Here is a 27,721-nt window from a genome sequence, read left to right on the forward strand (position 1 = left end):
TGTGTATTTAAATCTTTATTTCCCATGCTTTCACTCTTAGCTTCAATTTTCTCCAACACAATTAATTTGAAATTAGCCAAGTAATGCGTCAACATAAATGGATTCAAACATAAATATAGTAGCACACACGATTCCGATAAAACAACATGAACTCGCACATGTTACACATAGGATATCCCTTCCACACGCACACATGGAACCACAACTATAGCCGTCCAAGTTTTGTAAGATATTCATGAGAAAAATATGAAAAGTCTTGGACCAAGGAGGGACAGAGGAAGAAGAGTGAAAGGGGTTTAGACTGAAAAGAGAGACGGAAAATGAAAGGAGAGAGGGAGAGTGGATAATCAAATTGAAAAGAAACACACTTTCGGGGCATTAGCTGAGCTGAATAATGGAATAACTCATACTCCTCCAAACGCATTTTACACCCACACCGACTCAAACACACGATGTAACCTAAAAACTTAATAAATTAAGAGACAAAAAGAAAAACAAATAAAAACCAGCCATGCGCATATGTACAAATGCAAGAGAAACAGAATTCAATTAACTTAAAAAGAAAAAGCCAAACTATTTTCTCCCTCTTGATACGCCGCACCGTCCGTTTGTCTGCATGGGACTCACCTCGGCCAATCACCAAAGTGTACACACGCGAGAAGGATAAAAAGGAAGCAAATATTTGTATTATTTTTAAAACATTACAGCAATGTGACCATCGGCTTTGGGATGAGTTCGAAGGACTTCACAGGTGACTACTTGTTACAGTTTGTTCATCATGTTTTCATCAAGTGCTAAAATGCTTTTCTGCTCACTGCGGCTCATGCTTATTGTTCATTACTGCTTTAGAATACCGTCTATTATTAAAACAATAGTAACACTGACAGTACACGTGGATATACATTCCATCTAAATGTCTAACAGCTGTATGTGACCAACCACACCTGTGGCGTTTACATCTGCATTTCATGTACTGTACAACATCTGTCTTCATAAAGACGTGAACATTCTACATTCAGGTGACGTGAATAGTTTTCCATAAAGACAAACTGCGCGTGACTGGCTGCACTCTATGCAAAGGTTACAAGGGAGAAAGGCTGGAGTCTGTGCTCAGGTGCAGCTGTGTACCTTTTTTTGTGTGTGTATGAGACTCTGGATAACTGACAAGATCTGCAACAAGTTTCACGAGAAGGCAGGTTGGTTGTTCCCTAAAGCTGGTCAGAGCAGGAGGTCCAGCTTTCTTCAGTCACTTGGAGGTTTCTCTCTTTCTTTCTTTCTTTTTTAACAATCAAACTGCGTCACAAGGGAGCGGGGTTTCACACACTAAAGAAGCCACCGGCCCTGTGGACAAGTGTTCAAGTTTAGCATGGGTGGTGCCTGCAGTTTGCAACTCTGGTTATACACGTGAACCTCAGAGGCTGTATGGTGTCTGAGGCTTATGAGGGTTATAGTATGGTGCTAAAAGGTGAGAACATTCATTGGAATCCGCCCCGACTTACTGTTGCTCATACCAGTGTAAATAAAGAGAAAGGCAGATGGAGTATGCACCTCAAGGAGCGCAGTGTCGCCTGTGTTGGGCGGAACAAAATAAATTCATCTCAGAAATGAGCAAACAGTTCAGGTGCAACTCTAAGCTATTCACCAGAAACAGTGAAAGGCCCTGTGAAATCTCTCTCTGTAGATCTACTAAGAACCCATGCATTGGCTAGTTCTGAGCCCAAACCACCAAGTAAAGAGGGAATGAGCACCTCAGCACTAGTCCCTGTGGTTAGTTTCAGAGTCCGACAGCTGATCCAGATTCTCGTTGACTTCGCCGGCAAGCTCGCTTTCAGGTTCCGCATCCTCATCGTTGCTTTCTGCGCTGTAGTCTATCGCCTCCAGAAAGGATGGCTCATCCTCCTCCAACACATAGGTAGTCGAGCAGCTGCTGAATAAACGGGAAAAAACAAAAGTCACTATCGCAGGTGTGACAGATAATGAGCGTTTAACTAAATGTTACAGGAATACGTTTGCTTTTCTGAAGTGGGCTTGTGTGAGGCACTTTTAGGTAGTCGGTGTTTTAACCCGCCGATTCTTCAGAATTAGAGCGTCCTTATTCTAGAGAATCCGATGATTTTCTATCAGATGAGTTAAAGCTAAAAGCTAATGAGAAGGAGGCCGTGGCAAATTTTTTTCTCCATCTAAAAGAACTCAAACCTCGAAGCTTTAATAGCAGTTGGCGCAAATACTGTATTGAGGATTTTCCCACTTAGTCACTTCTGCATCAGCGACACGGCGGATTTGCAAAACGCATTCTATGTTATGACACAAAGCTGTTAGAATGCGCTGTGTAGTCACAAAGCAAACTACTGGCTGATACAGAAGGCAGCTGTAGGCAAGAGATTGTCAACTTATCAGGGCTTAACACGAGCCCACGTAACAAAGAAATATCCCTTTAAACTGTTCAAGATCATTAACACAGTCTTTTTATTTCATGAAGGAAAAAAAATAAACTGTTTTACTTCATGAAATAATATTCTATCTATCCAAAAAGGAAACTACAATGTAGCAGTCATTTTTTGTTTTGGTGATGTGATAAAGTTATTAAATGCAAACTGAATTCCAATTTAATAAAACCCAAGCGTGACGAATAGTTTTTTTGGGGTTTTTTTTAACGATAGACTGTCCAAATTGCTTCTGATCAATCAATCCATCCACTGATAAAGAAAGCAACTGTTTCTATACCAGAAAATAACTCTCATTCAAATCAGACTTTCATTTGAAAAAAAGTCGGCAGTGAAAATACAGCAACATGAAGTGTAAGATGCATTTTTTAAATCACAACAAAATCGAGACTGCTAACAAACGATGCTTACAAGCTCTAGGTAGTTAGGCTGTGTGTGTTTTTTTCCTATGGGTCTTAATGGTTAAATGGTTACTGGTTCTTTGAGGTTTTAGTGGCTTTAGTGGGTTTTTAATGGTGTTAATGGTCTGAAATGTGATCCCAGGGAGACAGTTGACGGGGGGGGGGGGTCAGACAAAGAGCTCCCAACAGTGTGAGTGCATAAGAGAGACAGAGATACAGAGAAATTGTGCATATGTACCGTAAGTGTGTGTGTGTGTGTGTGTGTGTGTGTGTGCGTGCGTGCGTGCGTGCGTGCGTGCGTGTGCGTGTGTGTAATGACAGACAAAATATTGTCCAAACGAATTATGAAAGTTGTGTATCAACCATTACAGGCCATTACGGAAATATCAAACCCAGCTTATTTTTCAGGATTAAGCAGCTGCAGTCATCTAACGTACAAATTCGTGCATGAACATTAAAACCTCAACTGCTTTCCTTCACTTTTCGGAAGCGTCCGCGACTCTAAACCATCATCTCGCTGTCCTCCTCAAAGTCGCACAAAAAAAACAAACTCACCCCCGAATCCACCCATTTAGGAACACTGAGAGGCGCCTCCAAATGTCCACAATCGTTGTTTGCCCTATTAAACGGTAAGTGCTGGCATAGCAAGCCCCACGCATAAAACCATAAATCCAGAGGATGAGAGCAACCAATCCCAGAGGGTACTCACACAGACACTTTTGGAGTCCCTTAATGATCAGACACATGAATGATGAATGAATATATCAATATGAGAGTAGATAGGTTGGTAAGAAAGAGACTGCGAGATGCTGGCAGAAAGAGATGTGAGCATTAAGTGGTTTTATGCATAAAGCCTTTCTTCTGAATCAACCACTTTCGCACATCGTCTCAGAGACCGTTGACATTCTAAAATGAAAAGAAATGACGATAACCTTGGCAGTCACAGCTTGCGTTTGGCCAAGTTTAATAATTAAGTGGCGTTGCGGAACAAAGTCCAATTCAGGATGTGTGGACCACATAATTCCAGACTGGTAATTTCAGTCAAGGCGATTAGATACCGTGTGAAGCTCTGTGGCAACTTTTCTGATGAAGAAGAGTAGTGCTGACTCACTGTTTGTGCCATCTGCTGCATTTCTTAAAATATGGATGTAGACTCCAGAAACATTGTCGTGGCTACCATTTTTGAAGGAACAGGTATTTAGATTTGGATCCGCATTTAGAATTACAGCCAGATTTTATCTTTAAATCCCAGCGCTCTGCACATTGTTTTAGGATTGTATAACAAAATCATATATTCTTAAAAAGAATAATGGTTAAACTGCGTACTCCGAATAAGAAAATGCAGTCAAATGATAAATATTAACTTTTAAGTTTAAACTAGACGGCAACAGCACAGGGAGGGCTGCAGGGTCTGTGGTTACCAAGAAGGTTCAGATCTGATCTGGGGCCTTTCTGTGGGGAGTTGGATGTTCTCTATAGGAACTCATGCATGTTGGGTCAGCTGGTGATTCTAAACTGAGCACTGGAGTGAGTGTGAGCATGCATAGTCGCTTTTTTTGGTCCTGCAATGGCCCGGCGACCTGTCCAGCGCGTACCCCTCATCTCTCCTGGAGGGCAGCTGAGACAGGCTCCAGCTCCCCTGCAACTCTGAATTTGATAAAGCGGGAACAGAAAATAGGTGGATGGCAGGAAAGGAATTCGGATTCCATCAAAAACTTTGTGGGTTTTTCTTTCTTGCTTAATGCCGAGTTTCATGAAATTTAGCTTGGTAATATTTGCACGAGTGTGATGACAGAAGCTAAAACACTGAATCCTGAAGTTAAACAAAAAAACATTAAAAAAAATACCTTTTCTTTATTAAAATACCAAAACTGGAAGAAACATTTGTATTACTTTTGGATGTATTATGAATTCATTATTCTTTTTTGCTGTAATCCTGTTTATTTGAGTGAACCTTTTATCACATCAATTTGATTCTATTATTCACACAGTAAGAGGGATGGAAGACACAGACAATAAAAGGCACAGTTGGTTTGTAGAACGTTTGTTTATACTAAGAAGATGTCGTCATACATAAAAAAAAAAAAAAAAAAAAACATGAAAAACTAAAACTGATTCTTTAAAACGAGTGAAAGAATCACTGATTATACTCCTGTACAAAGAAAGGATGTTGTGCCAATAAGTGTCAATAAAGATGTGCATTAAACTGTGTGGACTGGTGAGATTAACATTCGTCATACAGCTGAACTAAGAACACATTCAGCGCAGTGGCCCTTGATTGCACTGATACTTAGGTGTGTAATAGCATGCAAATGTATTCGGGCCACGCAGACAGGCAGCCGAGTTTACATGTTCAATGTGCATTTAATCCTCAGTGTGCAGTCCTGTGTCACCGACTTCTCCGTGTGACCCTGAAAACCTCCACTGTGTGACAGAACTGATAGAATGCCAATGATGCTCACGGCAGCCCTGCATATTTACAGGTCTTCAACTGTTTCTTGGGTAATGCTTCAGAAAACAACCAGATTGACGGTCCCACCGTGACAAACGTTACTGACAGACTATAGCTGGTTCACAAATACGAATAAAAGTGCCCTCACCAAAAGGGCTGAGGTGCTGTATCACCTGATTTAACGTTGTGCTTGTGATCTTTAGAGAGCTATTTACATCCCTATCGAGTGGTCTGATCATATGTAAAGAGCTTCCAAGTATTTCATTTCACTGCTGGAATTACAGGACGTCCACAGCCGCTTCTGATGCTTCATAAAGTTGAACTTTAACCTAAATGCAACCGATCCGGCCGGTAACGTCACACAGTAAACTGTGAGCAACAAACATTAAAGCAGAAGATCTAATGACAATTTCTGCTAAATCCTTACATATATTAAGCGGCCTGACTGATTTCATTATAGATACAGATATTAACATGTCTCAGCTGTGCTTGAGTCTACTTTGACAAATCTTTCAAAAGACAAGGCTATTGATACACTTTAAGGTGGCAAATTATGCAAAAAGGTTAAATGATTGATCTGTGACGGAGAGCTCTGAGTGAGCGCACCTCTGCTGATTAAAGACATGCAAAGTGAGGCATTTAACCTTTCTAATCGTCTGTAAGCTTGCAAAAAAAATGACATTTTTTCACGAGAAAAAATATCCTCACTGGCTGCAATAATTCACACACTTGGCTGTTTGCGTCTTTTGTGCAACATCACTTTCCCCGCCTTAATAAACTCTTCACATTATGGAACATCAAAATACCCGTTTTAAAGCGTAACCAGCGGCCCCCAGGACCTGCGACACTGACCCAAAGCTGTAGTTCTGAGCTCACTTTTGTTTTGTTATTGCTGAAATTAAGATGAATGTGGTGCAGGGAGTTTTCTGTGAATGATGCCCAAGGGAACAGATCTGAATGTGTCCTACGTGCGTTAACACCTGCACTCGAGAGCTGTCCACTATTGGTTGAACCACCAAAGCATTAAAGCCAGATGTAAGGACGGCCAAAGTGCCTGTACTACAGCAAAGTGGCAACACATGGAACTTTCCAACAAGTTCTTCATTACAGACCTCACTACTTTCGTGTGTGTCCCAATGATATCGCTCTCCAAATCCAGCAGATGTTGGTGATTGCGGAGTCCCGTCAACCTCTTTAACCTCAGCAGGGCCATGCAGAACTGAGCTCCCATCTCTTCCAGCTCTCTGGTGCCGATGTGAAGACCCTAGAGAAAACGTTAACATCAAAAAGACTCGATGAGCACACGTGTTCACCAGAAAAAAAATAAACTTTTAGAACAAAAAGCGACCAAATCACCTTGTATGTGCTTACGATTTTCAGATATATAAACCTAAATAACTCATACTTTGACATAGCTGCTGTGGAGTTTTCCTTGCTACTCTGCAGTCTGTGGATGGAACCAATTCTCAATGCTGCAAAGCACTTGGTCAGGAAATTTCATGAGAATATATTTAAATTTCAGGAAGCACACTTTCAAAGATATATGCACCTGTACCTACAACCCCATTAAAATCCACACTGTTCAATATTTAAGTTCGAGAAGCTGTTAAGAAGTCATAAAAGTGAATGAAAACTTGCACAGCAGCAGCCACACACAAAGTCAACCTCGAGCTCAACCAAAAAAACCTTCATGATTCTTTTTCCCCAGAGCAGAAATAGGAACATCAAAACTTGGCTTGGCAGCAAAGATATTAGTTCCTGAACATCTGGACAAACACTTCCACACAGAATGAGGGGGGCATCCAAGAACTCTGAATATATTAAATGTTGACATTGGCAAAATTTAGTAGGAAAGCGATCCTCTGGGATGGAGAGACATGAAGAGAAAGAAGAGAGGGAGATAATGAAGCCAAAAAGGAAGCAAAAGAAAGAAAAGAGACGAGTCCAAGAGAGGAAGAGGAAGAATAGCACCACACTACCACCTGGTGGACATTTGGAGATTTAAAGGGGCGTCTCGTTCTCATCAGCCCGGAAATTAACTACACACATATTTAAAAAAACAACCTCAACAAAATCAAGGCGAAATTTAATTACAAGCTTATTGCAAATACAGTAAACCAGGTCCAGCTCAAATAAACATACCTTATATTTGCCCTGGTCACAGCCACAGAGAGTGCTCTCCATAGTGTAGCTGCGTTTTACTCCTATCTCTCTCCAAACAACCACACGGGCAGTCGACTCTTTGGAGCGCTCCACAACAAAACTGCAGCTGGCCATGCTGAAGGCTGGGGCAATCTGGGACAGGATCTTAGGAAGCGTCTGGAAAAAAAAAAAGTGAAAATCTGTCAATGTGTTTGTGTAGATGTGTGCAGGTTTGCAGCTACGGTGAACTGAAGTAACAGTGAGGGCGGGGCTGCAGCTTCAGGTCTGCTTCGAGCCAAGTTGCTCGCATTTCTGCTCCTCAAAAACCGTGCTGGTAGAACTTCACATGGAGCATCAGAACCGGGGGAGGGGTTGATCGTTCATTTTTAGCTTTTCTCCACAATTTTGCACAAGAGGTTGATCCAGAATAAAAAATTTTAAAAAATGAAAGAAGTTTAAAATCTTCAGTTTGAATCAGTTGAATCAGCACTGTTGTGCTGGAACTGAGCTCTGAAAAATGACAAATTTCTAATTTAATGTGTTGTGCTCCTTATAGCTCTCTTTATATGTCACATCTGCTACCTAAACAAGGCCACAGAAATGTTTGAGTACCGGGTGTATCTCCTATCTAATAGAAGAGCTACTGGTTTGACTGAGAAATGGAAAGAAAAATCAATTTGCCTTCCAGAGCAACAATTTAAGGTGGATCTTTGAAAAACTTGGAACTACAGTAAAACAAATCTAAGTGTCGACTCTGTCATTTACTTTTGACAGAGCATCTCTCTTTTTTTTTTTCAGTATCATTGCATATATCGAAAGGTAAACAGGCGGCGAATAACTTAATTACGTTACACGAGGTTACTTGAACAGAGAGCAGGGGCAGCTCTATAACTGCCTGTTTTAAAAGGACACTGCAATGTGATTTAATTTAGATTTTATACAAAAAAAAGTGAACTGATTGGCAAATAGCAGAAGACACCTTGGGGTAAGACTAATTATTCATTTCTTTTGTGTGTGTGTGTGTGTGTTCACCCTGTATCCGAGGTCCTCCTGTAGGTCACTTGAAGTTGCACTAATGTTGGTCTGCCACACCGTCTCCTTCACACTACAGCCATACATGAAGACGTTCTTTTTTCTGGAATGGCCGTGGTAATCACAGAACACCTGTGCATTCATGCACACACACAAACACACAGAAAACAAAAAAAAAGTGTAGCAGAGGAAATATTATGATGTATATTGCATAATGTTCAACAAAATCTAAGGAATTTAAGAGGTACAAAATACATTTAGACATTAAACACAAGTTAATTAAAAAGGGGCTTTATTACTATTAAAAGAAATAAATATTAGAAATGCTGTTAATTACTGACCCTGCTTTTTAAGTCACCATCCTTTTCCCTTCTCTCATTAAAGAAATCTCATTACATCCTACTTGCTCAAACAAAGTGCAACACAGAGGCCAGCAGAGGGTGTTTTCATGTCATAAAACTATATCTGGTGTTTAATATTGTGGCCATGCAGCCGAATAGAAGTGGCACAGCGGTTAACCAAGAGGTTAATGAAAAATGATGTTCCAAAGTGCAAATTGCCCCAAACTAATCCAACTCCAGTTAATCTGAGATCATACCAGTGGTGCCTTTTGTATGTACGCAAGATACTGCAGCAGGCTCTTAGTATGGTAGATGGTGGGGTGGAGCTCAGGATTGGGGTTCAGCCACTGGCGATTCAGATCCTCTCCGCTCAGAGAACAACGATGACTACGGCAGAGAGGAGACGACAAAGGGGAAGGGAAGGGTACAGAGTGGAAGACAACAGAGCAACAGCTAGAGAATCCTTTTAGACAAGATTTAAAGTGTGTGTTAATGTAGATAAAGCTGTGACCACCGTGCAGGCCTAGGTTCAGCACATGAGGGTATTCTTGAGAGTTGTGAGGGTGTTAATTCTGTTCCATCTCCCGTACTCACTTTCCATTAACAACTCCATCAGGGTTCAGCATGGGGACTATCTTGAAGATGTAGGCCTCTCTCAGGCTGACTGCCAGCGGGCTGGTGCCCATCAGGAACTCCAGCGTGCCCTTCATTACCCAGCTAGCGTTGGTCTCTCCAGGGTGCACTCTGGCTGACAAGAAGATCAATGGGCGATTCCCTGCAGAGGGAGAAAGCGAGAGGGCAAAGAATGAACGCGTACACAGGAAGATGGAACGAGGGGGAAAAAAGGGTTCTTCAATTTAAAGTTTCCCACAGCTGGGAAACAGCATCAGCAAACAACAGAGGGCCGAAAATCTATTTGAGAAAGCAAGCACTCCCCAACACCCGAAGGCTTTTCTTATTTGACATTATTCACCTTAATGTTACTGGACCAACAGAAAGGAACATTTCGTATAATTTACTTGTGAAATTCTTCTTCTTTTATAGGGGCCAGAAGAGCTTTAAGTCATGACAAATTACTTGTGACCAAATAATCTGAAGTCAATCAAACTCTGTGCCCGAGAGAGCTCCATTTGCTGAGAAAGTCGTGGACTTTTCCCCTGCAGTCGAGAATAAACTTCTGTGCGGAACACAACAGTCTGGATATGTCAGTGAGAGCTTATATGGAAAAGAAATGACACGTTTGGATAGTATGGTCAGTGTAATTAACCAACCATTGACTAAAATTCAGTTTTGGACTTGCAGTCATACTGGCATATAAAATTGTCATTATCTAAAAACGATGTGTTATCACCTTAAATGTCACCTAAAAATAAAAAAAGAAAAGGTTTTAGTATTTTCATGAGGAAGAAACTCGTTCTATCCAGTAGTCTCAAACTCTTGCGAGCAAGACTTATTTTCTACAACCTTTTCACACATGTCTCAGTGAGTGAGAGGTAGGATTTCCTTTTCGGAGATCGTGTTCTACTTGGGATCTTTTTTTTTAAGCTTCTCAAAAGACCCTGCAATCTGTGGATTGGCTTTGTTTTCCCAGGCCAGGAACACAGTTGGGGAAAAGGCTTGGATTCGTTTGTTACGCATCACGGACCGCATTGTAGTGAACAGGACCCGATATGATGCTGGCTTTTCGGGAGTAGAACAGTTTAAAATGCATGCATTTTGTTACCATTAGACGCACAAACGAATTTTGGTACCAATATCATGGTTACACTGAGCAAATAGGCAGCTGGAGGGCTAACGGTACTTTCCCAGTATTTCCAGGACATATGAGACTCATGCAGGGAGTAAAACGTCGTAGGAATGGAGACCCACATTCATTTACTTACGAAATTGACAGATGTGATCATTGGAGTTGGACTCCGGCATGGCAGTGATGGTGAGAAGTGGGCAGCTGTTCCCGCTGAGGGTTTCACACAGTACGTCCTGTCTCAGGTAGATCTGAGGTGTCCTCAAATCCTCCAGTTTGGAAAGGTGCATCTGAATGCAACGCAAAAAAATTGTAGTTTTCATTTCTGTCTCACGAACACCATTTTGTACATTTTACATTTGCTTTTACCCCAAATCCCACTTAGCTTTTATCGGTATCTTTTACTTCCAGAAGCAAATGTTCAAGCGTGCAGCAAAACAATACCTTAAGAGTAGAGTACGTATAAGGGTAATGATAGGCGAAGTAGCAGACATCATCCTTATGACTGAAGCTTGTGCTGAAGGTCATTGTATAATAGGACTTTCCTTTCTGCCCACCAGCTGCAATGGAACTCCTTGCGAAGTGATTCCTGTGGAGAGGGGGTAACATTGAATGAGCTGAACACAGCTGAACCGTGTGCAGAAGCACCCAAATCCCAGCGTCAGACGGTAACTTCTTTGGAATATTGTATTGTATATTAGAGCAACACTACACAACACGTATCGATGTCATTCTTGAATTATGTTTGATTGGAAAATTGTATACAATGAAATAAAAAAGGAGGTTCTTCAAACAACGGAGTTGAAATTTTTCATCAAGCTACGAAAGATACGTTAAAAGTAAAAGTTAAAAGTAATGTATTAAAAACAATCTTCTCCTATACAACTCAAATACTCATTTTTAAAGTTGATTTTGAGGCTTTTCTCCTCAATATCTATATGTGCGTGTCCATTACAATCTGTGTTTACGTACTTATAGTAACAGATGTCTGCTCCTGTTCTGACCCAGCGAGGCCTGCCGTTTATGGCCTCCTGCACAGAGTACATCAGAGCCTGCATGCCTGCACATGAACGCACACGTACACAGAAGCAAAACACGAAAAACGTGAATCCCGCTGCATTAACGACCCCCCCGATGTCATGCAAAAGCTACGCTAACGCACACATCGTCTGAATGCCTGTTTGGAACTCCACAGTTGTACTCAGATGTTGATGTTTGTCTCACCGTAGTTAAACTGGCTGTTTGACTTCTCGCAGTTGATGAGGTTGAAGCGGTAAGTAGTTCCGACGCGCATGCCGCTCACCTCAAAGTAAAACCACTGATGGTAATGGTTACTGTTGATATCTGCATTCAGCACAAGGTCATATTCATATCTGCAGAAAAAGGACAAGATAAAAAACGCAAATATGAATTCAAACATCACCCACAAACATTACTCTTGGTTATAATCCAAACTGTCTAACATGGCTGTGAGACATATGCTGAACTGAGTGATAATTGACCTCATTTCAGAAAGTTGATCTAATTAAGATTGCAACATTCATCAGTGGTTATCTCTCCACTCTTCACCAGAACAGATACTTCCCCACTTACTTCCTAACTTGAACTGCCTTCCGGAGGTTGCCCGACTCAAACTGAGAGTTGAACTTCAGGGATTCACCATTGTCCTCAATCACGGGACAACTGAAAAAGACAGACGGCATTTAGAAGAAGCGATAGATAGTGTTGAGAAGTCCCTTTAAATACATGGAGCGTAAATGGGCAGCTTTGTCAAAGCTGTCGCTTTTATCTGCGAGATGCTGATTAAATACAAACTCTGAAGCACTGACGCAGACCAAAGTTAGCCACGGGAAACTCACCTGGGAATGTCCAGATCATAAACTACTTTATCCAGGATGTCATTAGGATGAATTAACCTCTCAATGTCCTGGAATATCTTGGACCTGCAGAGTCAGAGACACAAAGTTTTATTCCGCTGCTGTTATTCCACATTTCTACCCAAAATTGCTTTTGCTAAACACCTCTGATAAAAAAACATCTCACCTCTGTACACCATAAAGTCTCTCCAGAAGAGGTTCGCTAAATGTTGGTGCCACGTGACCGAAGTAGTCTGGGTAGGCCACCTCAGCGTACTGTGGGACAGAGTGCGTCCCCTTCACCATCTCCACGTAAAGGTCGGGGTCATGCAGTGGGAGGAGGAGGGCCGTGTCTGGCACCTCCAGAACTGCACCTTCCCCTCCTTCATCATCGGCACCCTCTGAGCCACAATCTGAACCCCAGTTACTGCCTCCTCCCCCTACGCGGCGTGTAGGGATACCTCCAAGGAGCAAAGGGGATTGAATGTGCCTCGTACTATTGACTGGAGAGTCTCCGTGTTTGACTCCCTCCGATCCTTCCTCTGCATTCGGCCCCCCCTCGTCATCTAGAGAGACACACTCCAATGGATGCGTTAGTTCTTGTTCAATCATCTGCCCTTGAGAGGGGGACCTGCTGAATGAGGACAGATTGGGACGTCCATCTGGGGTAGGAATGTTGGTGTTGTCCTTATTGAGGTGGATCGTATCCAGCTCCAGAGGTGTTAGAGGAGCACTGTGGGTGGATGTGGGAGCAGAGGGAGACGGCTGAGTGCGATGTCCTTTAACAGAGTTGTAATCCTCATGCGAGTTTGGTATGGGGATGTGCTTTGGGGACAGGGCCGCAGCTGTGGGCACCACGATCGGCCGAGTGGACCGAGTCGATGCCGACGACGAGAAGGACGTTGATGAAGATGTAGTAGAAGTACTCTTTGAGCAGTCAAAGTTATACCCCTGGAGGAACAATAATGACATAAAGAGTCAATTCTGAAAGATGATATTCCAATAAAAGTATATCTCAATCAATTTGTACCAGACTGGAAAGCTGCCCGTGAGCCAATGACATCACTACATATTTCGAGCTGAAACTAAACCGATCATTTAGCTGCTGCCAACATCACTGTGCTCGCTTGTTCATGCCCTGATAAGTCAGAGATGTTCTGGCAGGACAAGCAGACCCACAGAAAAATTAGACAGGTGGTTTAATGTTATGACCAATATAACCTAACATCTAAATATAGAACATATTGCCAAACTTTGTCAACGAGTAATTCATTCATTGGGGGATCAAAAGCAGGGTCAAAGCAGGTTGACCATGGACCCATGAAAAGTCAGATACCATTTTTGGTTGTTTTTGGCATTTTCTTTGTTTGGTTCTGATGAAATCCAACCAGCATAAGAACATTTGTTTAACACCGTTGGGTGTGTTGTCTCCATTTGGGTGATAAGAGCTATTTAGTACTTTATCATAAAAGCAAATATTTTAAATATAAGAACGAAAAAGAACACATCAATCGTATAAATGTCTACAGATTGTCGACAACATGATGCAGCAGCCACACTGAGTCACTCTGCACCGTTCACTGCGTCATGAAAAATGGAAACTCTAAAGTTTATTTGCGAACCGTTAAAATCTACCCGTCTCTACTTTTTCTACAATCGCAGAAACAGGGTGTCGAGATTTGTTCTTGCATGACGACCAAGCATGACAACCACCTCAAACATACAGCTCGAGTCAATAAGCACTATCTTCAGTGATGGAAAAAAAAAAACAAATCAATATCAAACACTTACCTGAAAGTCTTCAGATAACTCCGAGAAGAATCTCTCGTAGGCCTTCAACTCCTCGAATGGACGGTTAATGCTCCTCTTGGGATGTAATTTGTCAAGGTCTGTTTCTATGTCATCATTCTGAATGGGAGAACACAGAGAAAGTAACATGTAAGGCTGCCCATTATGCAGCCTGCATGTGTTTACAGGCTGCTGAGTCTGTCGACAGACATGGCTGGCATTGTGTGGCAGTGATTTATGACTGCCCTCTGCTGGAAATTAAAAGATGTGTGAAGAGAAAACAGCAGTTTGCAGAATTGTCACAATCTTACAAATGATATTACAGATCACAATGCTTCCCTGATTTAATCATTACCAACAGCAGCATCATCAAAAAGGGAAAACGAATTCACATTCCGAACACTAAGAGTAAAACATAACGTTCTAATGTGAAAAGGAAGTATAGATTATTACCAGAATGCAACTATCCTTCTCATCTTCGTCATTCTCAGTATCTGTATCTGCATCCTCGTTATCGTCACTTTCATCGACCACATCATCCACTGGGCACAATACATAGAGACACAGAGATTATCGATGTCAAGTTTCCCAAACGCTGGAAGTTTGATCGAAAATGGGTTTTGGAGTTTGTTTATAACAAGACAAACAGAAGAACTCAGATGACCTTCGTAAATGAGTTTCTGACAGAGACAAAGAGATGTTAAAATAAAGATGTGAGCAGGAGCAGGAGTGATCAAGAGATGGATGATCAAGAGAAAAGAAGAAATTCCGAGAACATTTCTTCAAATACAACCTCCGAAATGAGCTGATGATCTTACTGTAAATGTTATCTAACATCTTTTACACTGCTCTACTGGTTGCGTTAGCTACATCGCCACCATGTTTTCAGGACTTAGAATTTAATACAATGTGCAGTACGTAACTGTCGTTATTTTCCTCACGAACAAAGGAAGATAACTTATGTGTGGGGACACCTACAATGACAATTTATGTTAGCACTATACATAAATATATGTGGCGGGAAGCTTTTAATCTTAGATTAGCTGGAAGGAAAAGGAAAAGAGATCAAACATTTCACCAGACAGCCTGTAGACACAATGTAGGAAGAAAATTAGAGAACATTGCGAGTATATACGCCTAATAGTGAGCAAGCAAGCTCTGTGTAATGTGCATGAAGCGTCTTCATTGCTAACACATGTCATGTGTTAGATTAGTGAAGTTACAGAGTGACGTGAGGTAAATGACACAGCCATAGGGAGTGAATCTATGTAATCTGAGGATTACGTACGTCTTACCCTTCTTTAAGGGCTTGTTGCAGGGCTGATGGCTTGTTCTTCCTGAAAGGCACATTGTGTGCAGCAGTGACAAGAGTGTTGCCATTGTCCATTTAGTTGATCCAGGGATATAAGCAATATCCGAGTGTCTTTATGGTATGAAGGACTAAATCTAGCAGTGACGACTGCAATAAAAAGGTGTCTGCATTTTATGGTCATGAGAGGCGTTCACGTTAACTTTGACAAACTGGGCGTACACTGGCAAATTGTGTGGCTGTTTGTGAATGTGTCCCGTGTGTCTCACCTCCAGGAGGCTGGCTGTACAGCTGTGCCACAGGCCCTCCCGCGGGAATGTGAGGCAGCTGGAAGTGGAAGGCCGACTTGATGGTAGGCAAAGGCAAGCGGTTCTTAGGAAAACATTTCCTCATGATGAGACTCGAAGTGTTGACCAGAGGATCCAGAGTCCGCACCGGCAGACATTCCTGCAAGCAAAACCACACAGAGAGTAAAGGGTAGCTGCACCTCGGTATGTGCACGTGTGTGTGCCACCTGCTCCGTATTCACATGCAACTTCTCACTCACGGTGGACGAGTTGTAGAGAATCCTCATCCCGTCCGACTCGATGAACGCCTTCCGACCGACTTTGATATTGGTAATGTTCCTGAGGCAGACCAGCAGCCCCTTACGGATCAGCATGTGGCGATGTCGCAAGTCATTGCGATGCCAATCCAGATACAGAGCGAGCAAGACAGGTACGTAGCTGCCATCCACTGCACGACGAGCATTAGTTTCTATAAAAGGGAGGATATGAAAAAGCAAATAAAGCACTGACGCATACCGCTTTGTCACTGCGGGATGGGATGATAAGAGGCGTGATACATGAACATCAAAACAGTAAAGAGGACAGTGTGGAGAGTCAGAGAACATGAAATCCACTTAATGATCAATTACAGCATATGCTTCAAAGCTGAACAGAAAGGCATGGCAGATGGGGATGAGAAAAGGCAGAGGCGAGCTATATACCGCACGGACATGACACTGATAAAAAAAGATCACTATACTAGTGAAGAGCATGAATTCAAGGCTACAAAGCAAATTACTCACTGGATTTGAGCAGAGCTCCCAGTGCGTCCAGAGCTACCCTGTTGATTTTGAAACAAGGCAAATGGGTCACAAGGTCTGTCAAACATCAGTGTCACTGAGAGATGCTAAATAAGTGTCGGAAAAAAGGTCAAAGAGGAGAAGCCCGTGGGTGTCACTAGTTTAGTAGAACTCAGCATTCATGCTAACTAGTTAAAGGAGGAAGACACTTACTTGAGCAGGCTGGTGTTCTTCTTGCTGTACGGTCCAACAATCTTGAACATAAGTTCCACAGCTCCATTCTTGCCCAATGAAATGGCATTCACCGCTTTACATGTATAAAAACAAAACCATCACAGAAACAACTAGTTAACATCGCATGTATATTTACAGTCAAGAACTGTCTGGGACACAGTCTGTCTGGACTTTAATCTGCCTCAGCATCAAGACAAATAGGTCAAATTGTGAGGTGTGTTTACAGTTTACGTACAGTTGGTGCAGTATACCCTCAGAACCTGCAGACAGGGCAGAAGCAGCTTGGTATTCTGTAGATTCTGTTTTATGAGGTTGGTCGTGACGTTCAGAGCTCCACTCAAACGTGCCTTCACTCCAAATTTTCTGTCTAAAACGAACACAAGTGAAATATCAGTATGCAGAAAACAAAGATCTTTTTATTCCATCAATTCTTACTACTAGGATCACGCTTTATGACTGAGTCCTTGCTTTATCGTTTACATCATGCTTATGAGGAGCTATTCCCTGACCTACAAGGGGTTGTAATGGCTGGAAAAAAAAATGCAGCTAGAAGCAGGCAAACAGTTAAAAATAGATGGGACTCAACTGACGATAAATGTTGGACATGCAACAAAAATCAAAGGAAGAAAACGGACAAATGGAAAGCATCAGCGAAGTTTAGGAAACAAACGGTCAGTGTGCTTGCTGGTGGAGTAAAAGCATACCTTTCTGGCCAACCTTGGCCAGCAGGGAGTGTAGCTGCAGCATGAGTTCCTCACTGGGAGGCAACTCTTTACTGGAAATGATCAGAACCTGGAATAATATCCCTGTTCCTCCTTTGGACACAAACACTCCCACCCTGCGACCTCTGCCTAAGACAGAGAACCACAAATAGAACAGCATTAATAGTCATGAAACCACAATTAGGACAAAATTACAACCGATTGGCGAAATATTGATACAATCAGTCTAAGCTGCATTCCCAATTTTCCATCATTTGAGCATTTTTTTGGAAAGAAAACCAAAAGCTACCTATGTACTGCCTTTTAAACTCACTTTTAATGCATCCACAAATAACATTAAAGCAAGAGAGGGCATGTTATCAGGCTTGATTTTAAATTTTTTTAAAAACTAATGAAATCTACTCACCCACAGTCAGCAGCTCGGTAAGAATATAGAGGATGTTCAGGGATGTCTGGACATCCCTGGACTTCTGTCAAAGTCACAGATAATAGGCTTGTTAAAATAATATATACAGCACAGCAAACTGTAACAACCTCTGCCAGTGTCTCCAGCTGAACTGTTTCATGTCCATAAACTTGGGTGATCAGTGTAGCATCAGCAGCATTGTTGCTATTGGTAATGAAAGCAGGCGAACTCAAAATGAACCCTTTGCAGACTAAAGCGATGTCGTTTCATACAACAATGAATTTAGCTATAGTTCATCTACGGGCTGGGAAAAAAAAAGAGGAAGAGTAGGAACACAGTCTAACATTTTTGTCTGCATGCTGGATGAAAACACATTTTATTCAGTATCAGTATCAAAAAGCTTTTGTTTCATATGTGCGACAGAGTAACTAAAGCACACCGTCTCTCTGAAATCTGCATCTCGGGTAGGATATTGTCCTCAACAAGCTCCATAAGCAGATTTCACGGACTCTGAAGAGTAAGAAAACTAGTTACAATAAAGTGCAGCAACTTCGTCTCCTTTGTTGCCGTAATGTAAAAAAAAAAAAAAAAAAACTAGGCCTTGTGAGTGTTGCTGTCGAGCGCTATGATGGCGTTAGCCACGTTGTGATGCATGCGCTGACCTCCAGTGAAGCCAGGATGACCTCCATTCCAGTGGAACCTTTCGACATGACCTCTTTTCCACTTTTTTCTGTAACACACCACAAAGCAAAAAAAAATGGTCAGAAATGATAATATACAAATGAACAAATTCATTTGTGTCAAATAAAATCTGGGGCGAGGGCTGGTACAGCAGCTAGTTCCATATGCCGCTTACACCGTTTTGTAATTTGCGAAAACAACTTATCACTATTAAACTGTATCGAAGGCGCAACATATGACAATGAAAGTCAAAAGAGGGCAGCGGATTCTGAGACTAAAACAAGCTCAACAAAAACTAAAACCCAACTTAAAGCCTTTAAGCAGCTTGTGGGGTTATTGCAATGTTGACATTGGCCTTTTCCCGTTTGTTGGGCTGCCAAATTAGCAGAAACATCATTTTTGGGGGGGGGGGCAGAAGAGTCTGGAATGTGGCTCACAGCTGAATGCATCTCCACTGGAAGTGAAGAACTCGCATGCAAAAGCGACTTGCTGCCATATCGGTTGCCACAACATAGAACTTAGTGAGAGGCTCGGATTACAACAAAGAGGGAGAGTGACTTCATTCCCTGGTAAGGACACTGTTAATCCATTGTATCTTAACATAGCAGAGAGCTGTTTGCTGCTATTAGTGTTCAAGATCTCATATGCTTAACCTTTAATGCACATTTTTAGCATTTTATCAATGCTTCTGCACACGTTAACGAATAAAAGGGCTCCCAATAAGATGTAAAAAAGGTGCACATCTTCCGATAGGCTCCCTTGCTTTACTTCATGCCTCAATCCTCCCCCTAGAAACCCAGTTCTTGGCCTGTAAATGAGGAGACAACAGATTCCTGACCTTTTTGACACAGCTTAGTAACGGTCCTTTTCAAATCCAAAAAAAAAAAAGGGAACAGAGCGGTTACCAAAGTCTGTACTCCAAATGACTAACAAGGTTAGAGAAGAGTAAAAATACAGCAAATGTTATTTAAACGGATAGAAAAATAGACTTAGATCATGCTTGTATGTCAGATTTCCCTGCAAGGCAGCATATTGTGCAAAAATAGCAGACAAAAACCCAAATGGCGGATTATATTCCACGATGGTGAGCTGGTGTGTGTCTGGGGAGTTAAAGTATCTGGCACTACATGCAATGCGTCATTAACGGGTGTATATGGGGGATGAAATGTGTCAAGTGCGCAGCTCTCACGACTTGTGATCTCTTTCCTAAAATTATGCCAGCATTAAATTATAGACCGATACCGAGGGATGTGTGTTCTGTTGAATCACACACATGCACACACACACACACACATATGCATATCTGAGAATGTGAAAAGAAACATCCATGCACACACTTCAGTGCGACGGAGAGAATAAACCTCCAAACATTACTGTCATGCCAGACTTTTTAAAAGGTACTCAAAACAAATGAGCATTTCAACACCTGAAAAGTAAGCCCTCTGCACGCTACAACGCCCACATTTATGAGAGAAACTAAACTAGAAGCCCTGCTCATCAACCTGTTGCATTTCAGTTTAGCCCAGAAACCCATCATCTTCACTCCTTCTTCAGCAACTGCAGTTATTTGTTCAAGATGACTTTAAATATCCCACATGAACTGCGGAATGTTTATTCGAACTTCTCGCTTTCACTTGACCCGACCCAAGTCAAATAACTGAAATATTTTAAGCATAAGCACCCACTGAATTGCAAGCATAGTTAATGCTTGCAATTCAGCTATCGGAATCTATACCTTGAAGGATTTAAAAAAAAAAAATGTTAAGGATTTTTTTTTTTAACTTAAGTTGTTAAATAATTTGCTTCCATCGTTTCCCATTTGGACTCTACCTTCTGGGTCCGAGGGGTAATTGTATGTCCTGGTGTAGCGATACTCCATGTCAAAACAAGTCTGGAAGTGCACAGAGGCTTTGAATGAAAAAAGGTGTCCTATTCTCCAAAATGTCAGGTTGACTTCCACTGCAGTCTGAAGACTTTAGGTCTCCTGTAAATCAAAACGCCTCGGAGTCAAACGCTCTACAGTATATGATGCCAAACAATAAATCACTTTTATAGCTTTGCTGGTATGTTCCAATCCCTCTAAGGCAAAAAGTAATCTCTTCAACTGGTCAACCCAATCCCCCTACTCGTCTACCATGTTCCACACACTCTGTTTATAAATAAGCACCTCCCCCTGCACGCTTCCAAAACTCAACCGCAGACTGCTTTGATGGAACACCGACGGCATGTTGCTCAAAGAAGTGGAAACGCTCGTTTTCTGGAAGCGAATGCAAGACAGAAAACAAGCGCTTTATTTTACGACCGAATTCGTTTCCCACCAAACCACATCTTTGTGTTTGTTGCACAGCTCTGCAACAAACACGAGCCGACTCCACTCCCAACTTTCCCTTGTTCTTTTTTAAGGTATCTCTTTACTGCCGCATAAGCCCATAAGACTCTGAACTTGAGACGAGAGGACAGCAAAGTCCCTCCTGGAGTGTATAGTTACTGTGAACAGGGTCACAGACGCACGCCCCCCCCCCCCCCCCCCCCCCCCCCCCCACCTCCCTCGAACCAACGTCACGCTCATACACATTTCAAGTTGTGGCTGTGCAGGGGAGGCTCTGACAGACAGCTAAGCAGTAGATGAGAGGGGAACAGCTGTATATCGTGATTGATAGCAATACAGGCAGAAGCTTTTCCATTGCGCCCATCAGTCATAACAGATTAACTGCAGCTTTGCTTTGAAGAAAAATAATGTACCAAATTACACGAAGAGGGGGATGGAATTCAAGAAAGTGAGACGGTACGAAGTTCAAAAGGGAAGCTCAAAGTGTGTCAGCAAGTGCAAATTAATGATTCGGCACAAAACACGTCAGAGAAAGCATTCCACAAATGCTGCACTGATTGAAACGGGCTCTCATTCACGAAAAGCCGCGCAGAAAATGCCACCGACCGAGAAACCACTGGCTCCACAGCAACAAGTATGTACTGACATACATGGGATTCATCCCACAGCGGGGGTCTTGATTAGGTATTGTCTGCAAGCATCGCTTTCTAATTTTAAATGAACATGTTAGATTAGATATTAGATTTTTTTGCCCCCTAAAGTTGATCAATACAACAAAAAGTACATACCAAATACTGGCTCCTCAGAAAGCATGTTGTGTGCTTCCAAGATTCGAAAATACAGAGATGTGCTATTTACAGTGCTGTCAAAGCGAGAATACCAGGAAATCCTAGCATTTGAGCGGTAGTAACTTGAGAATGCTTGGCATTTTTTTGCTTGATAAATGACCTACGCGAGTATCAAAACTGTCAGTTAACCTTGCCACTTTGACAAATGCATTTAGTGACTGTTAGACCAGTGCAACAATGTGAAACTGATATTTCCATTAATCCAAGCTTGCAGTAGCTGCTCCCTGCTAACAGGAGCACACTCGTGTTTCACGGTGTTCAACACGTACATGGCACCTGGCCTTCTTTTTCCGCCGTGAGATGGCCTTCTCCACGGTCCTCCTGAGTAATCAGAGACTGGGGAAACTCCGGATCAGTCCATCGCGGCACGGCCCTCGGCTACCGCCACACCGACCCATCTCCACTTACACAGTTAACACGCTAAACAAGTCTTTAATGAATTAATCAACTGGACTACACTAGTGCTGCATATTAATGTCTGATTAAATGTGTCAGGCAAGTACAAATGCAGAAGAAGAAAAATAAAGTGTCATTTCCTTCTTTTTTTGGATGTGTGCATGTGTTCGTCATGTGTCATTACTGACTGACTGGAGACTACAAGTGCGAGAATGACAATGAAATGGAGCCGTGTTGTGTTAAGCAGAGCTAAGCTTATCAGATCTTTAGAGCCTGCTAATAATCTCTGCTGGAGGGAAGTAACTCAAACTTAGATAAAATATCTCTGACCAAACAGACTCTGGCTCTAAGAGGCCACTAAATCAATTTCATCAGCAACACTGGGCTAAAACAGATGAAGTTCAATACACCAACAAATCCGAACTGCCTGATGGTTACAGTATTTATTTCCAAGCTAGTTCAGAAAGCTGGTGATTCCGCTTTGGGCTTATTTTCCGAGGTGTTCGGTTTGTCGTGCCGTGATATTTCGAGCACCTCGTTTCAATCAATGTTCGACTGAACGGCTGCTATCTACCCGCTCTATTCAATCGTTTTTAAAGCTCCCATCTTCACCAAAATGGCCTCACAGTCCAAACTTCACCTTACATTCTAAAACAGCTTCAACATAAGATGAACATTCCATCACAGACTGTGAGATTATATCTTTTCTAAAAGCGTGGTTCATGAACATGGACTGAAGAACACACTTTAACGGCTTTAATTTACTTCTACTCACATTCACACTTGAGACATGAATGGTTTCCACTTTGTGGCGAAGGCTCTGAATTTGGTCAGAGGAAGTCTTCTCATTATAACAAATCTGGATAATGTGTGAGCTCCATCCTGGAGTTTTCTCCCTCTGACTGGACGTTTCAGAGGAGTTTTTCTTCAACATGCTACCGTGCGATCATCCACCACTGTCCTGTGGATGCATTGCAATGTGCGACTTTTGCAGTCGACATTTCATCTCAAACAGGACAAGACCATACGAAAGCCTTTCATTTGAATCTTCTTCTCTTTATTTTCCATGATTCATCAGGTGACGTTTACCTGAGGGAAAATAATTCACTCTTATCTGGGATGTCAGGGACTATTTTTTGTTTTTGAAAATCCGTTCGTTGCTGGTAAGAGACGGGCAGCATCTGCATGCAAAGCGAAAAGAGCGAGGAAAAGAGGAAAAACACCTCGGCTGATACAAGAAACACAATGGACGCGAGAAGTCTGTCTGATTATTCATACGAGTGATAATGGAGCCTCCTGTGGGAGCAGAGCACTTTCCCTCAAACACAGAAGTCCTTCTTCAGGCCCCATCTGCACCTCCCTCTTTGCAGCAAGAGGGCCTGAGAGGTTGGACTAAACTTTTATCTATACGCTCAAAATAAAACAAAAAATGATTCAACATATTTTGCAATAAGCAATTTTCCCCAATAAACCTACTGAAATCATCTTCTTCTTTTCAATATCTCAATATTATGGCAGTAAAAGACATTTTCAACCAACGTCGCACAGCTTAAAACTGTATGCAAATAGAACTGGTCTTTGAACAGCCATCTCAATTAGGTTCAAACTTACTGATGAAAACAGTGCCGAGCGAGATTAGAACAATGTAGATATTTCACATTTCTTTTGATCCTTTGATCCTATGTTTTTTTTTTTTGCAACGGTAGTTTTGGAAAATCTGCCAAATCATCTGTATTCACAGTGGAGGACGAAGGGCAGCATAGACAGGTGTGAAGATCTTACATCAGGAGGAGAAAACAGGCATTTTGGCTGCAGATATATCCCAGTGAACAATGAATGTCCCCTTGAACAAACATATGACATCTATGTCATTTGCAACGTCCACTATTGTTTCCCCTTACAACATTCCCAGCGGGATGTTGCTGTTTGGTCTTGATACAACTTTGGGATTGAGACATAAATGGAAAAGTCCACTTTTTGTACTCTCAGATAGCCTTTTCTTCTTTCTCCACCCGTATGGAGAGCATCACGACATTTCTGGGTTTCATTAGACATATCTGTTTTGAGTGTGTGCTTATGTGTGTGTGTGTGTGTGTGCATATATATATATATTTATATACATAAACTAGTTCACTCTGACAATGGCTTTTGAGTAAATGTGTATCAAAATACTAATGACAAAACTATTTTCCACATCAGCAAACAAAAAGATAAAGTAATGCGTTTGACTGTGGCGTAAGTGAACCGGATCTGATCTGATTACACATTCAGCTTTGACTGTCTCATAAATAACTTCTCAGTAATTAAAAGGGAGCCCTACCCAGCTACATTGTTCTGATCTTTCTTTTTTTTTTTGCAATCTGGGGTAAAATGGAGAGAGATGCAAGACATACAGAGAGCAAGTCCAGATAAGAGACTGCTCTTCAAAAACAGACCCAAAACACCCTTATATTTCTAAACGACTTTACCGAAAAACATGCCCAAAATTGCTTATAATAAGCAAACAGTAACCGTGTGACTGGAGTGTTGCCTGTCAAGCTGACTAATGTAATATAAGGTTTTAGTAGAAAGTAAGAACTGTGTACATTGGAAGCAGCAGTTGATTCTGCTGCATCTGATGCAATTAGAAAACAGCGCAACAGTCCTTTAAATGGACCAAGGGATCATACAGCACGTCGCTATCAGAGTCTGCTTTTTATGCCACCTCTCATAGTAACTTTAAATGACAATCTGAATTTATTGTTGAATAAACACTTCATAAAACATGTGAATATTGAGGAATCATGTCTCGAATTTTCATCACTGTGATTCATAGCAAAGACCTCTGACTGGTATATGCTCTCACCCTGTGTCTGTATGAGATGGAGGATCTTTGTGGTGACCTGTCTTGCCATTTCAACATCCCTCACCAAGGCCTCTCCATTCATCCTCTCCAGTTGACCCAGGAGCATGAGAACCCTGGAGTTACTGGGAACCCTGAAAACACACAGACATTTTACCTTTAGGAAGATCGCAAGCAACGGCATAGAGTTTCTTTTGCACCACTGTGCTTGGAGAAGGGTGGATTGGTTTTATTACACAAGTGACAAAAGCAGCAAGCATTGAGTTACTTTTGCAAAAGAAAAAAAAAACATCCCATCAGTTTCACATGACCTCATATGCTCACTGAGTATACAGCCAAACAATTACAAAACCAGTAATCCGTGTCTAAAACCAGGCTGCAATCTTTTTAAGTTATTTATTCTAATAAAGCTTACGATTAAGGCTGCCTCCTAGTGCTTCGCTATTTCTGGGGTAGTGACCCATCCTTTTCTAATAATATTAGCCCACTGGCACTCAGCTGGAAACAGGAGATTAGGGGTCAGTTGTTACAGTGGGGGCAAACACTGGAGAGAGACTCAAAATTCTGCTTGTACCCAGTGGAGCAAAAATTCTCATGCCCTTATAAAGAGAGAGTGAGATGAGAGATGGGGGGGGGGGGGGGGGGGGGGGGGGGGTGCTTGAGACAGAAAAATGAAAATAAATGTGAAGAATGAGAAGTTAAAAGTAACGGCAGAAGGCAAAAACAGATATAGAACCTAAATAAACAGTCACATAGATGAACAAGAATTATTTTTAGTCATGACAAATTGACATGGCTGTTTTTGGAGAGGCCAATTATCTCCATACAGTGGTCTCTGGCACAAACGCAGACATACTCCTCTTCCTCACATACAGCAACACACAGGATTAACAGTGGTCTTAGTAGTGGAGCCGAAGGTTGCGACAGAGCAGCTTCCTCACAAAAGCAGATGCATGCACATCACTACCTCCACGTGTGTTTGCATCAACTCACCCCTTCTCTGTGGCCATTTTTGGTTTGTTCATTTTTACCACCTCAAAATGTCATGTCGTCTGCAAGGGAAAGAAAGGAAACCCTGCATTGATGAAAGAGGAAATACATAAACATTCTGTATCATTTAGACACAAGCACGAGTAACCTTTACCCGGGTATCAAATTAATCCCTGCTGGACATTCACTGAAGGCAATCGAGCAACTATGCCAAAACCAGCTGACAATAAAGCTTAACTGTCCCCAGCTTTGAATGTCCTGTTCTATAAATATGAACCAGACCTGTATCAAACTAGTGAGCTGTGTAGAGTGGGCTTGTTAAAAATATTCCCAGTATGATAATCATCTCAGGAGATATGGATTATGGTTATCGGGTTAAAAATTATGAGAATGAAAGGACCTTTTTTTTTGTTTTTGTTAACCAAACGCTTTATTCCAATTGAAACTTAAAGGCCAGTCAGACAGGCAGGTCGGAGAGAGGTGCACATGCAAATGAGCCTCAAGAACCCTTTTGCATTTTTCACCCAGCATCATAGATAAGCAAATAGGGCTTAAATTATTACAGTCAACCATCATACAATAATATACTGTGAGACTGGCATATGGCTTCATGTTGTATCTGAACTGCTGCAGATACACCCAAGTGGTGGTAACACAGGGACACTTGCAGGCATCAAACTCCCATTTGGGAAAAAATGAGTTTGTGATGTGATGAGTTTGATGATAAGATTCTGATTTGCTGCAAAGGACAGGTCAGACTGAGAGCAATCTAAGCAATGCAAAACATTTTGGACAAACCTATTTCAGTAAAAACAAAGGTTTCAGCTATATTAGCTAACGTGAAGAGACCCATTCAGGGATTTTACAAACTCGCAGTCTTAGAATTCTATAGACCGTCACCTTCTGTTGTAAGAAAACAGGTACAACCAGGTGATCTGGCAATGTAAGGATAAACAGAGGGAAAACACTTGTAGCTACAGGTCAGGCCACACTTTTTTCAAAGAAGGCTATAAAGCATGCATGTTATCAAGGTTGGCTAACACTGGACAGATGACCGACTGACTGGAATAACGGTCTACTTCCACAATGCAGAACCCATTAGGGAAGCATGTTTGCTACTCTCATTACATTGGCACGCAGGGATTCACTGTCAATGGGCTATTATTAGCAAGGAAAACTCCAAGTGTTTGGTTGATTTTTTTTCCTTAAACAAGATGCTTTTAAGTTATATAACCAAGCAGAAGCCGGTGACCACTGCACCTGCTGGACTAGTCACTCATTAACGTCCGCCTGTCTGCACCAGCAGGCTAGCTAACTGGACACATGCTAACAGTATTGCTAACCACAGAGTAAAGACCGATCTTAGATAAATTGAATTTGGAGAATTTACAACAAAAAAATCTGGATTGTACAAACCTGTACAAAAAAAGGAACTGTTATCCCGTTTAAGCAGGCCCGGTTTCAAGATAAGTGAGTCAGCCACTGTTTATGACCGTTGCTTGAAACGCCCTGCTGATGATGTTGTGATGAGTGCAGACAAAACTGTCTGTTAAAGGGTCTACCAGCGAATAACGCGAGAGTAGCTATGTATCACTGTGTGGGTTGTTTTAAGCGCATTTACATAGAAGCCGATAGTTAAGTGCATCCTATGATACAATTTATTAATGGTTTCATACTGTCACTGGCCAGTTTTGAGCC

The 27,721-nt window shown here is 41.8% G+C and overlaps 1 protein-coding gene across 3 annotated transcripts; it reads right to left on the bottom strand.

The window, feature by feature from the left end:
* agtpbp1 (ATP/GTP binding carboxypeptidase 1) lies at positions 1 to 27,560 on the bottom strand. 3 transcript variants are annotated; one of them, XM_072387813.1, is made up of 26 exons: positions 27,440 to 27,560; positions 26,027 to 26,085; positions 25,037 to 25,167; positions 18,600 to 18,667; positions 17,938 to 18,001; positions 17,514 to 17,660; positions 17,045 to 17,176; positions 16,789 to 16,882; positions 16,579 to 16,616; positions 16,057 to 16,265; positions 15,779 to 15,956; positions 14,654 to 14,742; positions 14,204 to 14,320; positions 12,600 to 13,363; positions 12,416 to 12,499; positions 12,150 to 12,239; positions 11,781 to 11,929; positions 11,529 to 11,616; positions 11,001 to 11,145; positions 10,696 to 10,846; positions 9,407 to 9,587; positions 9,070 to 9,199; positions 8,472 to 8,603; positions 7,440 to 7,616; positions 6,410 to 6,561; positions 1 to 1,924 (listed from the first exon to the last, which is right to left on the bottom strand). In XM_072387813.1, the coding sequence occupies exons 2-26, from the start codon at positions 26,056 to 26,058 to the stop codon at positions 1,756 to 1,758; spliced, it is 3,711 nt and encodes a 1,236-aa protein (XP_072243914.1). In that variant the 5' UTR covers positions 26,059 to 26,085; positions 27,440 to 27,560; the 3' UTR covers positions 1 to 1,755. The 3 variants fall into 3 exon arrangements, with proteins under 3 accessions (XP_072243914.1, XP_072243913.1, XP_072243915.1); XM_072387812.1 differs by having other exon boundaries at positions 1 to 1,927; XM_072387814.1 differs by lacking the exons at positions 25,037 to 25,167; positions 26,027 to 26,085; positions 27,440 to 27,560 and adding an exon at positions 20,449 to 20,747 and having other exon boundaries at positions 1 to 1,927.
* Positions 27,561 to 27,721: the final 161 nt, after the last annotated feature.

Source organism: Leuresthes tenuis, unplaced genomic scaffold (assembly GCF_036924035.1).
Source record: "Leuresthes tenuis unplaced genomic scaffold, fLeuTen1.0.hap1 SCAF_6, whole genome shotgun sequence".
NCBI classification, from domain to species: domain Eukaryota; kingdom Metazoa; phylum Chordata; class Actinopteri; order Atheriniformes; family Atherinopsidae; genus Leuresthes; species Leuresthes tenuis.

Coding starts and splice junctions, on each gene's coding strand:
- agtpbp1 (XM_072387812.1), bottom strand. CDS start 26,058: ATGAACAAACCAAAAATGGCCACAGAGAAGGG. Junction 18,668..25,036: donor CCATCTCATACAGACACAGG/GTGAGAGCATAT, acceptor GGTGTGTTACAG/AAAAAAGTGGAAAAGAGGTC. Junction 8,604..9,069: donor ACATACAAAAGGCACCACTG/GTATGATCTCAG, acceptor ATGAATGCACAG/GTGTTCTGTGATTACCACGG.